Source organism: Narcine bancroftii, chromosome 14 (genome assembly GCF_036971445.1).
Source record: "Narcine bancroftii isolate sNarBan1 chromosome 14, sNarBan1.hap1, whole genome shotgun sequence".
NCBI classification, from domain to species: domain Eukaryota; kingdom Metazoa; phylum Chordata; class Chondrichthyes; order Torpediniformes; family Narcinidae; genus Narcine; species Narcine bancroftii.
The window spans coordinates 15,087,648-15,104,351 of NC_091482.1; the positions used below are offsets into that span (position 1 = coordinate 15,087,648).

Consider the following 16,704-nt stretch of genomic DNA (forward strand, 5'->3'; position numbering starts at 1 on the left):
GTGTGTGCGCGCGCGCGCACATGTGCACATACTTTTAAACTGATGCACAGAGGAGATGGGAGAGACTGAGTGAACAGACTGCCAAAAACTCACAAATCCTTGTCAACTTTCTTCCAGAAAAATATCCTTTCATACGAACGGTTGTCACAACTCCCCTTTTCCTTGCGTATGGGAAACGAAGTGTGTGACTTCCACAATGCTTCTAAAGCCCAGGTATGGGTCAATCAAAGTGACCTTTCCTTTGGTCACAGTGGTGTTCACTAATTCACTTGAAAGAGAGAATCAGCCAAATTGTCCATTATCACACGGAGTCATTCCTGCTCCGTGTTCGATAAGATGCTGCTGGTCAATAATGTGATGTCCTTCAGTGTTCCACACACACATGACTCTCTCACCACCTGTGTCCATGGAAAAAGCAACAAATGTTTTTTCTCCTCTCCAAAGTAGCGAATTTGGGTGCAGCCTGTACTAGACCTTAAAGTGATACTCACACTAATGAAACAGGGGCTCGCAATACTCCTTTCAAGTCAAACATTTCACTCACTGTGGAACTTAGGCATATTTTACAGCACAAACCAAAGATCATTAACTTTCAGGTTTTGTTTTTTTTCTAATTTGATTCCTTTTTTAGAGTTTTTAAAATAAAACCACTTAGCAAACATATCACAATATTTCAAACTTAATCCAAATACATGTGGTGTTGTATAAAAAAAGAAAAAAAAGGGTAAAGAAATACAAAACAAATTTTTAAAGACCCACTCCCTCCCATGAACCACTACAAACTTAAAAAAAAGAAGAGGGACAAGAAAACTACTTCACTTTCTGATACTTTTAAACATATAAATACTTATAAGATGAAGGATATATTTGAGATTCTTTTTTTTAAATTTGATCTCTTGATCTCAAATTCTCACTGCAGATCCTCATTTGTTATTCTGTCAATAATGTTGAAATATGAAATCAATTTGTCCCGCAGGGTGGTATGGGAGCTGCTCCGTTCACAAATAAGAAGCTGCAGGGAATAGCTCAACCACATTATTCAAACTTTCTTCCACTCCATCTACACACTCTGCTGCCTAGGAAAGGCAGCCAAGATATCAAAGGACCTGTCTCAGCCAGCACACACCTCTCTTCTCCCTCCTCCCATCAAGAGTCAAATCACATTCCAACAGATTTAAAGACAGTTCCTACTCCACAACAATCAGGCTCTTGAATGAACCACGTGACATGTCGCCTCTTGCTTGGTACAAATTGATCATTTATTTGATTGTAGCCCTAAATTCTGCACTCTTGTTCTTCTACTTCATAGGGCTGTATGTATGTTAGAGTTAATCTGTTAGACAGCTTGCAAAAGAACCCTTCCAATTGTATAATGTCACACATAAACTGAAACCCAAGTTCTTTTCCATGTACCATGAGAAATACATAATCCAAGTACTAGACAGGAGCTGTAAGGAGGGTGAATTAAGTGGATTTCATAGAGTATTGCCTGGATTTTAAAGATACATTTTAAGGATAGAATGCATAGAGATTTATTTTTACTTGAAATTTAGAGGTTTAAAGGCTGAATTTTATTGAAATTCTCCTGGTATGAAATGGAACTAATGAGATTGAAAGAGCAAAAGCATTCCAATTAATAGAAAATTTATTGGAGAAATTTAAAGGGTTTTTTGACTTAAATTTGGAACAACGCTTTTCTAATGAAACATGAGAAATGGTGGAAATTGGAAAGAGCAACAGAAGATATGTTAATTGGTAGTTGCTCAGATTTATGAAGAGGGGTGAGGGAGAAAGAGTTGGGTAGCAGAACAGACAGGGATCCCATTGAATCGATGTGTTAGTTGAAGTAGCTCACTTCAGTTCCCATCTTCCTTTTTTCAGAAAAACTTCCTTGATATAGATCAGTGGTCTCAACCTTTATCTTTCCACTCACATACCACTTTAAATAATCCCTATGCCATCGGTCCTCTGTGATTAATAAGGGATTGTTTAAGGTGGTATGTGAGTGAGAACGGAAGGTTGAGAATCACTGCTCGAGACCCAATTGTTACTGAAATATTTTGCTTGCGAAAAATTGTCTGGCCCATTTCCTTTGGAGTTATGAAACCGTGAACAGATCGAGTCAATTAAGTACGATTAAAACAGTGGTTTTCAAACTTTTTCTTCCATCCACATACCACTTTAAGCAATCCCTTACTAATCACAGAGCACCAATGGCATAGGGATTACTTAAAGTGGCATGTGAGTGGTAAGAAAAAGGTTGAGAACCTCTGACAGAGATGATCAAGGTCTTACGAGTAAATCCTTTCTTGAAAGAAGAGACTTTAGAGCAATTATTTTCTAAGTGGGATGGATGTACAAAATTAAGATCTCTAAAATCATAATCAGAATTTACTAATATGTCACGAAATTTGTTGTTTTACGGCCGCATTACAGGTGCAAATATTTCCATAAAATTACATCTAAAAAAAATAAATTAGTGCAATTAAATAAAAAAAGAAACTGAGGTAGTGTCTGTTGTTCATTGTCCATTCAGAAACCTCATAGCTAAGGGGAAGAAATCATTTTTGTGACATCTTCAGGCTCCTGTATCTCCCTCTTGATGGTAGCAGTGTGAAGAAGGCATGGCTGGATGGTGAGGGTCCTTGAGGATAGAGGCTGCTTTCTTAAGATACTGACTCTTGTAGATTTCCTCAATGGAGTGAAGACTGGTGCCCGTGATGACTCTGGCCAAGTTCACAACTCTCTGCAGTCTTTTCCTGTTCTGTGCATTGGCACCTCCATCCCAGCCATTGATGCAACCTGTCAGAATGTTCTCCAAGGTACACACCGTTGAAATTTGTTTGAGTCTTTTACCAAATATCCTCAAACTCCTCACAAAGTCTAGCTGCTGGTGATCCTTCTTTGTGATTGCATCAACATGGAGGCCCCAGGACAGATCTTAAGAGATGTTGACACTCAGCAATTTGAGTTCTTAACCCTTTCCACTGCTGACCCCTTGATGAGGACTGGTTCATATTCTCCTGATTTCCCCTTCGTGAAATCTACAATCAGCTCCTTAGTTCATATAATATTGAAAGCAAGGTTACATTTGTGACACCACTCAACCAGTTGATCTGTCTCACTCTTGTATGCTTCCTCCTTGCCATCTGTGATTCTGCCGACGACCGTGGTGTCATGGGCAAATTTGTAGATGGCATTTATTTTGTTCTTTTTTTGTACTGAGATATTGGCTATTCTTGATTAATCCTCGAGCAAGCCTCAGTGTAGTGGTTAGCACAACGCTGTTACAGTGTCAGTTGCCTAGGTTCAAATACAGCGCTGTCTGCAAGGAGTTTATATGTTCTCCCCATATCTACATGTATTTCCTCAGGGTGCTCCAGTTTCCAACTGCATTCCAAAGATGTATCAGGTTAGTAGGCTAATTGGTCACATTCAGTGTTCCCTCTAAGCTGGCCGTGTGCGTGCACAAAGGGAATCAATGTGTGCGCGTGCACAGCTTAGAGGGAACACTGTGTGGCATGGGTTCATGAGTCGGAAGGGCCTGTTATTGTGCTGTACCTCTAATTTTTTTTTAATGAAAAAGCCTTTTGCAGTCTAGAGGAATGGCAGGCATCTGCAATGACTGCCGTAAACTGCTAAAGATAAGTGTGAACTGAACTCCAAACTCACCCAGCCATCTTGGGTTTGGTTCAACAAAATCACTCCTGAGCCTTTACCAGTTCAATTTGGTTGGGTCATTTTAGCAGAAATGCGCTTATTCACCCACTGCAGAAAAGTAATTGGAATGTTTTAAAATCATTTCCAGTTGCTGACATGAAGTTCAGAAGCTGAACTTTGGGTCAGTAACAAAATCATCCATTAAAAAAAATCCATTGACTTTCCCAAGAGTCTGAACTTCGTGCAACCTTTTCTGGAATTAAATTGGTCAGACTGTCATTTTATTTCATACAAGATGACGTGGGTTCAAGCGACACGAAGGAAAATAAAAACTCATTATATGAATAAACATTAAAAACCCGGATATCCAACACCGATGGGGTTTAGTAGATGCCAGATAAGTTTTTAAAAATATTTTATTTAAAATGATGCCAGATATGTAAATTTTCTGGTTGCTTGATATCACATGTTGCATGATTAGTGAACTAACAGTGAGGCGCGCCAATGTTAAACTTGCATATTTTTCACCAATTTATTTTCAGTGATTTTTTTTCTTACCAATTGAGTGAGGCTGCCAGTTGCTTGAATTCCAGATAACGAAGATTTTTACTGTGTCTTCATGATTTATTAATTGCTATATATATGTTGATTTTAAATAAAATATTCAAAAAAAAAGGATTTTACTGTATCTGATTAGTGGTCTAAAATCTGAACCATGACATAAACCAGAAATCTGTCATTTTCAGCCATCCTCAGGGTTCTCACCTTCATCCTGTTCCTTTTATTCCCCATTTTCTTTCACCTCTCACTCATTTGATTTGAAACCATACTGAGCACGGTTGACTCAGATACCAGAAACAGCTTGGCATGAAATTCTTTCACACACAAATTTAATCTTATAGTCCTGGATGATTTCAGTACTGCCTTCTTCAGTTTATTTATTTTTGCATCTGTAATTGACTTCACTCAAGGGAAAACTCTCAGGCATAGTTAGTGGAGTTTTTGCCTTGACATTTTCAGCAGTGAAAACAATACTGCTCTTAGGATGTGTATTGGGAAGGGTTGTGGTTGTCATGCGACAACACTGGCCCCTACCAAGTTGGAGGACACACCAGCTGCCAATCAAGGTTTGGTTTCCCCAATGCACACCTTGCCATTGTACCCATGTAAATTACCTGGACTGGACTCACCAGCCTGCCTTGGGCCATTGGCTGTTGGAATTGGATTAACCCTCCTGGCACTGAGCCATAATCTCTGCTAATGACCTGGGCTGGACCCTCCAGCACTATAAAGGTGCCATGTGTAATTTGTTCTCCCTCTTTGCCAGCTTGGGACCACTCTGTTTCACTTCAGGTCTAGAAATGTGGAGGGCACTGGAGAAACTGTTTGTAAGACGTGTACCGTTAAAAGGGTTGGGAGCTTTTAATTAGTGTCCCTTCTAGCATGGAGCCGTGCCTACACTGAGTCAAGGGGTGGGACATCGTAGTGATTTTTCCTTGTTCATTGTATGTACCAGTTCATTTTGTGTGTGTGTGTGTGTGTGTGTGTGTGTGTGTGTGTGTGTGTGTGTGTGTGTGTGTGTGTGTGTGTGTGTGTGTATGTGTGTGTGTGTTTGTGCTGTATCTGTTACCATTTCCCACACTTGCCTTCTGCAAATAAAATCCTTCCCCATCAAAAATGTGCCCAGAATCCTTTGAGACCTTCCAAACCAGTTTCCTCACTCACAACAGGATGCAAATTAAGCTAGGGCTCTGTACACTTTCAAACCAGTAACCATTAAGTCAAGTCAAGGTTCTTGTTATCTGATTGCACAAGTACAACCTGATAAAACAGCATTCTCCAATCCTTGGTACAAAAAGACACAGACACACAACCAGACATAACACACATAGAGACAAACAATACGCACAAGTATTCATATGCCTAAGTAAATAATGTTTCATGAATATGAAAGTCTCGGATGGTCAGTGTGAGCAGTTCCTTTGGTTGTTCAGCATTCTCATTGCCCATGGGAAGAGGTTTAGTGGTGTTGGCTCTGATCCTCCTGTATCTCTTTCCTGAGGGGAGCAGCTGAAAGATGCTGTGTGCGGATGGAAGGGGTCCTCAATAATTTTGCGCACCCTCTTCAGACAGTGATCCTGGTAGATCCACATCAACAGGGTGGGGGAGGGAGACTCCAGTGATCCTTTGGATTAACCTCCAATCCATTTCTCTTCAGTAACTGTACCACACTGTGATCCAGATTGCCTGGCTGCTCTCAATAGAGCTCCTGTGGAAGGTTGACAATGAATCACAGACTCTACCAAACTTTCTCTTGTTTTGCACTATTTATTTATTAGATTTATTTATTTTTAAATGGAATTTATAGCAATGTCAGTGACGGTGCTGCGCAATTGCTCAGCAAAAGGAGGTGTAAGGGGCTGCTTCTGTCCAATTGCCTGTAGGTCACCCTTGGGCAAGGTGTTTAGCCTCCCAATCAGGGTCATGTGAAGCCATGGATTGCAGATGGTGGATGGTTTTTACAAGCAGATTCTACAAATTGGAATTTATGGATGTAAAATTAAAACCACTGGGCAGATGAATCTGCTGATCAATGACCAGGGTGACCCATCCAGTATTGGACACTGCAACTGAAGAAGGCAACGAGAAACTACTTCAGTATTTTTTTCTCTTGTATAATCATGAACTCAACATTGACTATGGTCTCAAATGGAGCCTTCACCGAAGGAGAACAAGAGATGCAACAACTACAATTGGGAGGGTCAGAGATCGTGACGGATGGGGAGACTTGATTGCCCACAGCGAGGCAACTGAACGAATGGCTATAGTAATATTTGCACTTTTAATGCTGCAGGAAAATTTTGTGACATGTTCATAAAAATAAAATTTGATTCTATTTACAGGAACACAAGAAGAAATAAGAGCAAATGTTGTGCAACTCTTCCAGATTGTTATTAGGAAGGGAATCAGCTTTCTCTGTTTGTGAATGAAATGGGGATCTCTAAGCTAGGAAATCCCAAAATAAGAGGGGCTTCTAGAAAGTCAGAGAAATTATTTGAAAAACATACTTCAAACATACTTCAGGCCGGAACATGAGTAAAGGTGTTTTTTGTTGTTGATGGTTTGAGGAATTACCTCTGGATTCTTCAGTTTAGTTCATAATATTTTTTGCCTTGGGGGACAGCTACCCATGAGAATTTGTGCATCCACCCTTTCCCACAATGGAGTTAGAAATAGATTCACCACAGAAACAAAGAATAATTTTCACCACCTCCTGCAACAAAACCCTCGAAAATCAGTGAAAATAGCACCGTACAGCCCAAGAGCTACCAATAGTTTGAAAGAATCTTGATCAAAGAGTTCAATATCTCTGGTAGTGCCTCCGGCAATTAACGCTGGAGCCTGCTCTTTGAGATTCACAAACGGAGCCAACTGGCTCAGAGAATCGTAAATTAATCACATGAAATAGAGATGTTCTCCAGCATTAAAACACAGAAAGAGAAGATTCTATGTCCTTGCAACCTTTTAGAATGGCAGTGATGCAAGTTTGGTCTCTGAAATCTCTGGGCACATGGAAGTTTATGATCTCGGCACACCTTCAATTCCCTGCTAGATAATTAATTTCTTCAATGAATCTTGCTGTAGTATAGTTTACATTGCAACCTATCTGAATTATAACTTCATTATCTATAAAGTTCTGATCACTAAAACGCATCCACAGACAATAGTTTGCTAAGAATTCTAAGTCAAGAATTTCAGTAGCCCCAAATCTGCTGCATAAAATTTAATGACACCCAGATGACATTGAGCAGTTGTGCCTAGAATAAAATAGTAACTTCTTTCTCATTAATGGAGTAACTTTCATGATCTCTGTTGGTTCCAAAGTGTCTATCAATCAAATAAGTAGTTGAGAGTGCATTCTGCATTGCAGGAAATGTAGAAAGTATTTTAAATTGTATCTTGAAAACTCCAATGAACACCAATGTGTAAATAAAGAAATATAAAACCTGCAACTTTGAGCAACAAAGAATTGCTGGAGGAACTCTGCAGGTTAGAGAGTATTAGAATACTCATTTCTACCCATGGATGCTGTCTGGCCTGCTGAGTTCCTCCAGCAATTCTTTGATTGACCAACATGTTAACGACCAGAAATCCTGTTTTCTTTCAGTACAATGTTAGAGTTGTATCCGATGTGAAGCATGAGGTCAGTAACAACTCAAAAAGATGTGAACTTCCCCGAGAATGCACCAGCCATTTCTTTGGGACTCAGCATGCGTGTATCAAACACCCAAAAGTGTACTTTGCAACTTGCTCTTGTTTATCTCATAGGGTAAAATTTGTCTTCTGTGTTTTCCCACAAAGGTACCACTGATTGCATTTCCAACCAAAACTTGATTCACTGAGTGGCCAGGGTAAATTTAATACTTGGGATTACCGAGAAAATGTATGCCTTTTTTTTCCCATTATGTACATGGGATACTGTGTTCGAAGCATGGATATCTGTGATTATTCTTTTAAAAGGAGAGATAAACGCGTCAATTACCTTTTCAATTCATCAAGAGGAGGGGATGGTTACTACAGTAAAATTCCTATTATCTGGAATTTAAGCAACCAGCAAAAAAAAAAGGAAAATAAATACATGGAAATAAATAAGAATAAATAAAAATTTAAATAAATGGTTAAATGCAGGTGTATTAGGCATTGTAAGAATGAATTTCAAGCAACTGGAAAAAACGTCTTTATTCGGCATATACCAATCCCCATAGGTGCCAGATGCCAGGGTTTTACTGTATCTGCTTTGAGGAATTCCTGGATAAGTACACTACAGAATATGATGCTTCCTGAATTATTGGCAGCTTGATCATGCTGGATTAAAGAATGGTGCCATTCTTAAGGGTGAGGTTGGACGGGTATTTCACAGTCTTGTTAGGGAGGCGGAAGGGCGATGGTGCAAACAGCTGCAGAGATCTTTCACAGAAGAGTAAAGTGTATTTGTCCACTGCTGGAAAACAATTCCATCTTCACAATTACAATGGAGCCATGATTCTAATCCAGAAGTGATCTCCGACAGATTTTAAAGGGGAAGGCTCACGTTGCCTAGGTTTAATATTGTTTGGAAGCTAATTGTAATATTGTATCAGAGAAGATTTTTAAAAAGTGCTGTAACTTAGTGTGATAACTTGCTGTTTTCTAACTTTTTCACTTTTAACAAAGTGTCACAGATTCTATGTGATCTGCCGAGTATGTATATCAGTATGCACTTGCTATTCATGCCACATTTACTTCACGTGACATATTTCCGAAGGTCTCGCAGCATCCATTAAAAGTACAAAGTTGATGCTTTGGGCCTCAACACTTCTTTGCTGCCTCGTGCTTTCTGTGGATGATGCGTGGCCTGTGTGGAGGATCAATGTTGATCCATGATCCAGGTTCTTGGGTGAGATCTCAATCAGCAATTTACTCTCTGAGGAATGAAGGATTCAGACTTTTGCTAATTCCCTTTATTTAATATTACAGGCCAATGGGAGGTCCGTCACCCCCATAGGGGATCGAGGAGCTCCCTGAACATTAAAAAAAACTGCATGGGTTTTTACACACCACCACAAATTGACTTAACCAATCACAAGGCAATCTTCTCCCAAGTGACAAGATTACTGTATCAGCATTAAGCTACATAATATTTATCTACAAATTGCATCACTTTGTGAACCAATCAGAGATATGTTCCCTTTTCCCCGAGCCTCGTGCAAATTTACAAGCTAAGCTGGGGTTGCCAGGCATTTGTATTTACAACCCACAGCATTCTTTCACAAAGCAACAGGGCACATTTGGGGATTAATTAAATTTGATCAATCTACATCTTTCTACACTCGGCAGACCCTTGCTTCGATACCTGCTGAATTTCTCCAGCATTTTTGTGTGCTACACTAAACCCCAGCCTCTACATATCTCTTGTTTTGTTTAGTGCCATTGCAATTGCTGCATGGTTGCATGTAATCCTTCAAAAATTATCTTTTGACTTTCTCTCTGTTTCAGCTTTTGAACAGGGCCATTGTTATGAGCCCTTCATTAAGTATGGAAACTTCACAACGAGCGATACATCATACCAAGTGGGAACTGTAGCCGAGTTTTCATGTAATCCTGGATATACCCTGGAACAGGGGTCGGTGATCATTGAATGTGTGGATATACGGGACCCACAATGGAATGAGACTGAACCAGCTTGCAGAGGTATGGTACACGTGTTTAACCAAGTTTATCCAGTGCCATTGAGTCCAGCGACCTAACTCTCAAATGATCTAGGTCAGAATATCAGAATTGAGGCACTGCTATTGTCAGAGGTGAAGCAATGAACCAGATCTGTTTTTATCTGGAGCAAAGGATCCCACATTGCTACTTAGTGAGGATAGTCCCATTAATCTGCCCAATATTTCTCCCTCCATCAATGTAACTGATACAAATTATCCAGTTATTATTAAACCCATAAGACGTAGGAGCAGAAATAGGCTATTCAGTCCATCGAGTCTGCCCCACCATTTAATCATGACCTGATCCATTTTCCCCACTCAGTCCCACTGCATAGCCTTCTCCCCATAACTTTTGATGCCCTGGCTAATCAAGAATCTGTCAATCTCTGTCTTAAATGCACCCAATGACTTGGCCTAAACAACCACCAGTGGCAACAAATTCATAATCGGAATTTATTGTCATGAACAAGTCATGAAATTCGATGTTTTGCGGCAGCCTCATAGAGCAAGCATTCATATTATAACAATATTATGACATTACTATTAAAAAATTTAAATAGTAGTACACGAGAAGTAAGGTGATGTATTTGGTTCATTGATTATTCAGGAATCTGATGGCAGCGGGGAAGAAGCTGTCCTTGTGCCGCTGAGTGCTCATCTTCAGGCTCCTGTACCTTTTTCCCAATGGTAGCAGAATGAAGAGGGCATTGTCTGGGTGTTGGGGGTCTTTGAGGATAGAGGCTGATTTTTTAAGACATCGTCTCATGTGGATGTCCTCAATGGAGTGACTTCTGGTGCCTGTGATGTCGCAGGCCAAGTTAAGAATCCTCTGGAGTTGATTCTTGTCCTGAGAGTTGGCGCCTCCATACCAGGGAGTGATGCAGCCAGCCAGAATGTTCTCCATGGTACACCTGTGGAAATTTCCAAGAGTTTTCAGTGACATACTGATTCTCTTCAGACACCTCACAATGTATAGCTGTTAGTAAGCTTTCTTTGTGATTGCATCAATGTGGAGGCTCCAGGAGAGATTCTTAGAGATGTTCACACCCAGAATTTTGAAGGTCTTGACCTTCTCCACTACTGAGCCCTCAATGAGGACTGGGTCATACTCCCCTGATTTTCTCCTGAAGTCCACAATCATCTCCTTGGTTTGAGCTCAAGGTTGTTGTCATTACACCATTGAACGAGCTGATCGATCTCCCTCCTGTACGCTTCCCCATTGCCGTTTGTGATTCTGCTGACAACTGTGGTGTCATTGGCAAACTTGTAGATGTTATTGGAATTGTGCCTGGACACACAGAATTGCCACACTCTGGCTGAAGAAATTCCTACACACCTCTATTTTAAGTAGATGCCCTTCAATCCTGAAGTTGTGCCCTCTTGTCCTAAACTCTCCCACCATGGGAAGCAACCTTTCTGCATCTCCTGCATCCATGCCTTTCAAAATTCAAAATGTTTCTTTCTCATTCTCCTAAATTCCACAGGCAGAATTACTTTTCAGATTCAGGCAACTTGCTGTAGAATTGGATGTTGTGTGTCCGACAGTTTATCCATGCATGACTACATTTCAGAAGGTGCTTCAGTGATGATAATTGTGAAAGGTGATATGAAAGGTGATCTTTCTTTCAGTGTCGGACAAACAGTTTTGCACATACCAAGGGCAGGAATAAGTTCAAGAGGAAGCTAGGAAACTAGTATCATGTTATACTAGTACATGCAAATTCTGGCAGGAAATATTGTTCAGCACTCATCATTTCTTCAGCTCAACTGGATGAGAGTTACAAGCCAGAAATCTGTTGTCCACTACCTTGGTAAAACCGAACCAAACAAGCCTGCAGCAACAAGACCTTAAATTTTATTTCAATTGGACCCTGGGCCCACTATTTCCTCAGATCTCACATATGCCAAGGTTCCAGTCCATTATGTTTCAGCTTAAACAAGACTGATTGCTACCTCAGGGCCTTCCTTGTCAGAGCCTAACAGTGGGATGGAGCTTCACAGACACTGCCTTTGGTTGAGGAGCCTGCTGATACTCAGCACTTTCACAGTTGCCAGTTTAATTTTGTTTTTAAATCTTGTCTGGTTGATTAGAAAAGCTGATAAAATCATTGTGAGTGGTTTTCTTGTGAATGCAGTGATCCACAGATCATTTCCCATAAAGCTAAGAAAGACTGATAAAAATTTGCGCAGACTGTGAGAGGGTTTTTAGAGGTTTTATTTGCAATCATAACTTGTAGCGATGGATGTAGAGACTCACTGGGGATTTTTTTTTAACATGACTGTTATCTCCTCAGCTCTGCAGTGGTGTAGCTAGTGTTAATAATGGGTAAATATGGGCCCAAATCCTTAACTGTTTCTCTACAGGCTCTAAGTAACCAGGCTGTACCTCCTGCTCTTCGATCTTGTCATCATCATTCACTCAGAGACTACCTTTGGGATTGTGAATGGTTTGCTTCCCCTCCAGTGCTGTGGGTTCTCTTGAGACCGATGAGTTCGATGTGAGAACTTCAAACTCTTCACAGATGGAGAAGGAGGCAGCTGAGGCAGTAGATCATTTGCGAGCTTCAAGCTGAGCTTCTGTGTGCTCTCAGTGCATGGATTTGAGATTCTCAATCCCAACTGCTCCTTCACCACTGTATGGGTGTTCATGAGCCCAGGATTCTCAGGGGTCTGTGGGGATGTTACATCACAATTTATTTTTAAATTTAGGTTTAAACCGTAACAGGCCCTTCCAGCCCACGAGCCTGTGCCACCCAAGTACACTCAATTAACCTACAACCCCCGGTCTGTTTTGAAGGGTGGGAGGTAACCAGGGCACCAGAGGTAACCCCTTCAGTCACAAGAACATACAAACTCCAGCGAGAATGGTTCAAATCTGGCACTGTTATAGTGTTGCGCTAACTGCTATTGCAGGAGACATTGAGCACATCCATGTTAATGTTTCAGGTCGATCCAGTCTGACCAGCTGAATATTTCCAGGGTTTTTTTTTTAACTTTTATTATACTATCTATCACAAAACTACTTTGGGTATCAGGGGCAACCTCTGTACCTGTGTCAATCAGCTGACCTGAATGGACCAAGCCCCACCTGCTCGGCTGCCAATCACCCTCTGAGATATAAGCCAGATCCAGCCCTTCGAAGACAGTCTCAGAGCTCATAACAGCATTCTCACAGCCAGCTCTGTGGAAGTTTAAGTTGAATAAAGCCTGTAGGACAGACTTTATGTTTTGTGTGTTTCTCTTCTGTTCGATAGCGCACCACACTGGTGTTAATTTTTGTTTCTCCCCCCCCCCCCCCCCTCACAACAGATGCTGTGTGTTCCGGCATTTTCTGCTTTATTTCAAATTCCTAACAATTTGCAGATTTTTTTTTCCATTTTCATTGATATTTTGGCTGTTGGCTACTGGTAAAAAGATGGATCTTCTAGTTGTGCAGTGGATCCAGTAAATCACTTCTACACAGATACTGCCCTAAGCAAATAATCATTTAATTGGAGAGTGGTTTAACTGTTGGACAAATAACATATTTCTGTTGAGTTATGAACATTACTTAGCAATGGTATTTCAGCATACAGTGACATTTATTTGCTCAATAGCAAGAATGAGCAGATGTACCATCACTCTGCAGCACCACAACAGAGTGACACAGTACAAGAAGCCTTGGCTGGGGAAAGGAAACTGTAAATGAGGGTTATGTTATTAAACGGCAATGGATGAGGGTCAACTGAAATTATGTGCATTAGCATATAAACACTTAACAATACATTAAATTCCTTTTAACAAGTTACTCAGCTGTTAATTTTAATCCCTTTGTGGTGTAAATTCAAAGCCAAATTGGTCCTACAGTCACTTTCATTGCTAACAAAAATAAGAGGAAATGATGAAATGTATCTCATTGTTGCCATGAACTCGGGAGTTTTCTGCATGAAGGGTTATTGTGGAAAGCAAGACATCTGACCCTTGTGTCCAGTTTGCACAGGGGCTATTGGAAGCTTGGGAAGCTTTCCATTTAGTTGTCTCATTAAAACTGGTTCACTAAGAAGGGTCCTTCTTCGAGCAGTCTGACAGGTTAACTCTTACATTCATTTAAGTAGAAGCAGGGCTCAATTGCAGAGTTATGGAGTTAAAGCGAACCAGTAATAGCTGCCAAAGCAAGGAACATTTTACCCCAGCACCCCTCAAATGGACCTGAATGAAAAGTTATCCATCACATGTAGTTGGACGGCTCACCAATGGAGTAAAACGAATAGGGAGAACAAGAGGGCAAATGGAATGAGCTGTCAGAAAAAGTGGGAGGGGCAGGTATGTTAGCTTCCTGAAAGAAACACTTTGTAAGCTACGTGGAAGGGATTGGAAGGGTATGGGCAAGTGGGACGAAAGCAGTAGGGCACATTGTTTGGGAGGGACAAGCCGAGCCTGTGGGCATGTTTCCCCACTGTGAGACTCTATGGCGCTACCTCAGTCAATGCCAAGAAACATCTGGTTGACTTTTCCAGAGAGCCATGAAATGACCTTGAAATGGTGGTCATCACAATTCACTGCATTACGTGTCGTCTCAGTTGTGCTGCACTGCAATGAAAAACAAGGCATAATTTTCTTTTCTCTTTTGGAGTCCTACTTTATTTCTTGCCATTAGTCTTAACACGTGTGAAATGTAAATTGTCTTGGCCTTCCAACCTCTTACCCTTTTCTTTCTATTTCCACCCACGTCTCCCACACATTTAGTTCTACTGGCTCCAGATTTCCCCAGCTGACAACGTCTGTGTTCCATCATTCTGGAATTCCCTACCCAACAGCACTGTAGTGGTTTAAGACGTTGGCTCATCACCACTTTCTCATGGGCATTTATGGATGGATAATGAATGTTGGCCACACCAATTACACTCAGATCCAGCAAAGTGAATATGGCTCCGAGGATTCTCCTACTCTTCAGTTAATTAATCCGAATCGTTCAAAGGCAGCAGAGTCATTCCTGCCTCACCACCTCTCAGGAAGAGGAATGGTTTAACTCTATTCAGTGCATGATGCCCCCATGTGCCTCCATCAGCAACTCATTGAGATTGAACATAGTCCTCCTGAACTGTATAGTGAAACCCCGATTTATCGCAACCCTGCTTTTCTCGCAATGAGATTCTATGGACCCCAACAATAGCATTATTTTGGGGTTTCACTGTACCTAGCTACAGGCTTTGACTGCAAAAATCTTCTCTGCCTACTGCTGATTTAAATTCAGTTTGTGGTATTTTTGTAAAAGATGATGGGATAAAAGCAGTTTTTGTTCAGAAGCATTAATGTGTGAGATGTACGTGGCTCTTGCTTTTCAAACCCTCGGCCCTGATTTTTTTTTATTCCCCACCTCACCATAACTCCCATACAGTTAGTTCTACTGGCTATAGTGGAATTGACCATACAGAGACTGAGTTCAGTTCCAGGTTAAGGTATTGCAGAGACTGTAGTATAAATTTTAAAGGGGCCCTAAACTGTGCCTGCTGGCACATGCATGGTATAAATAGTGCTGGATGGTGCATGTGCAGTGGGGAAGGGAGGAGGGGGGGGGGGGAGAAGCACTTACACTGAAATTGTGCCCCTCCCCTGTTAAAACTTACACATTGTTAAAACAAAACTTACTTGTGGAGGCGCTGGTGGCTTGCTCAATGTGGGAGCAATGGCTGTCTTTGTTACCCATTATCCATCACACAGCTGGAACAGCTCTGCATTTCCCTGCCGCTGACACTGGCAGAGTGGTTCCAGCTGCGTGGGGGATTATGAGTAACAAAGACGGTCATTGCTCCCGCATTGAGCCATCTCCGCGAGCTGCCGGGGTGGCCCTGAAGCAGCCCGATCAGATGCCGAAGCGGCACTCTGGTGAACTCCAGCAGCACTGCCCCTCTGATGCTGAGTCAGGAGTTAGGTGGGGTTGGGGGGTGCACACACGCGCAAGGGACGGACAGGGCTAGGAGCGAGGTGGTCTGGCAAGATGACGACAGTGGAGCCCACCCCCCCTTCAAATGGCATGTTACATCCTTGATGAAAGGTTATAATAATTTTCACTACCACCCCTTTAAGCTTTCATATTTTATTTCCCAACAATTGTGCAGCCTGCAGTGGCCATGAAATACAACACACCCATGATCTGTGTTAATAGCCCCGATTAAAGATGATAATTGGCTAAACTCACTAACTTTAAACTTAAGGTTAATGAGTTAATCTGATCCCTGCACTGATTTTCTAGCACACTTTTCGTACCCTTCTCTGGTGTCAAATTATCAATGATCCTTTGTTGACTTTCTGTGGAAGGTGTTAAGGTTACTAAAGATGTTAGGCCATCAACACCATTGAGTTACAAATGAGAAAAAGCCTTTGAAGATGAATAAAACCACAGGGAAATATATTTTAAAAATGCATAAGAAATTACAAAATTCTATGCATTTAAGATTTACAATGTAGAAGTTCCATGTAGAAAGGTAGAAGTAACTTCAGAGGCAAAAATGGTTAAGGAGCTGCCTAATGATGCTAAGCTTTTGAGAGTGTCTGTATTGTCTCAGTGTCCTGCCTGAACCTGCTGTGAGGTACTGATAATGCTTGTTTTCTCACAGCTGTCTGCAGTGGGGAGATTACAGACTCTTCTGGTCTTGTGCTATCTCCCAATTGGCCAGAAGCCTACGACAAGGGTCAGGACTGCATTTGGGGGATTCACGTGGAGGAAGACAAGCGGATCATGTTGGACCTTCAAGTGTAAGTGAGAATATCGGATTCTGAATAATTTGGGAACAGGCTCATCAGATGGGGAATCTGC

The 16,704-nt window shown here is 41.3% G+C and overlaps 1 protein-coding gene across 7 annotated transcripts in view; it reads left to right on the top strand.

The window, feature by feature from the left end:
• The window catches only part of sez6b (seizure related 6 homolog b), an 813,765-nt gene that overhangs the window by 694,338 nt on the left and 102,723 nt on the right, over positions 1-16,704 (top strand). For all 7 annotated transcript variants that reach the window (XM_069911066.1, XM_069911061.1, XM_069911062.1 and 4 more), the window contains 2 exons: positions 9,697-9,891; positions 16,505-16,643. In XM_069911066.1, the coding sequence (XP_069767167.1) occupies positions 9,697-9,891; positions 16,505-16,643 (334 nt within the window). The remainder of the gene's footprint in view (positions 1-9,696; positions 9,892-16,504; positions 16,644-16,704) is intronic.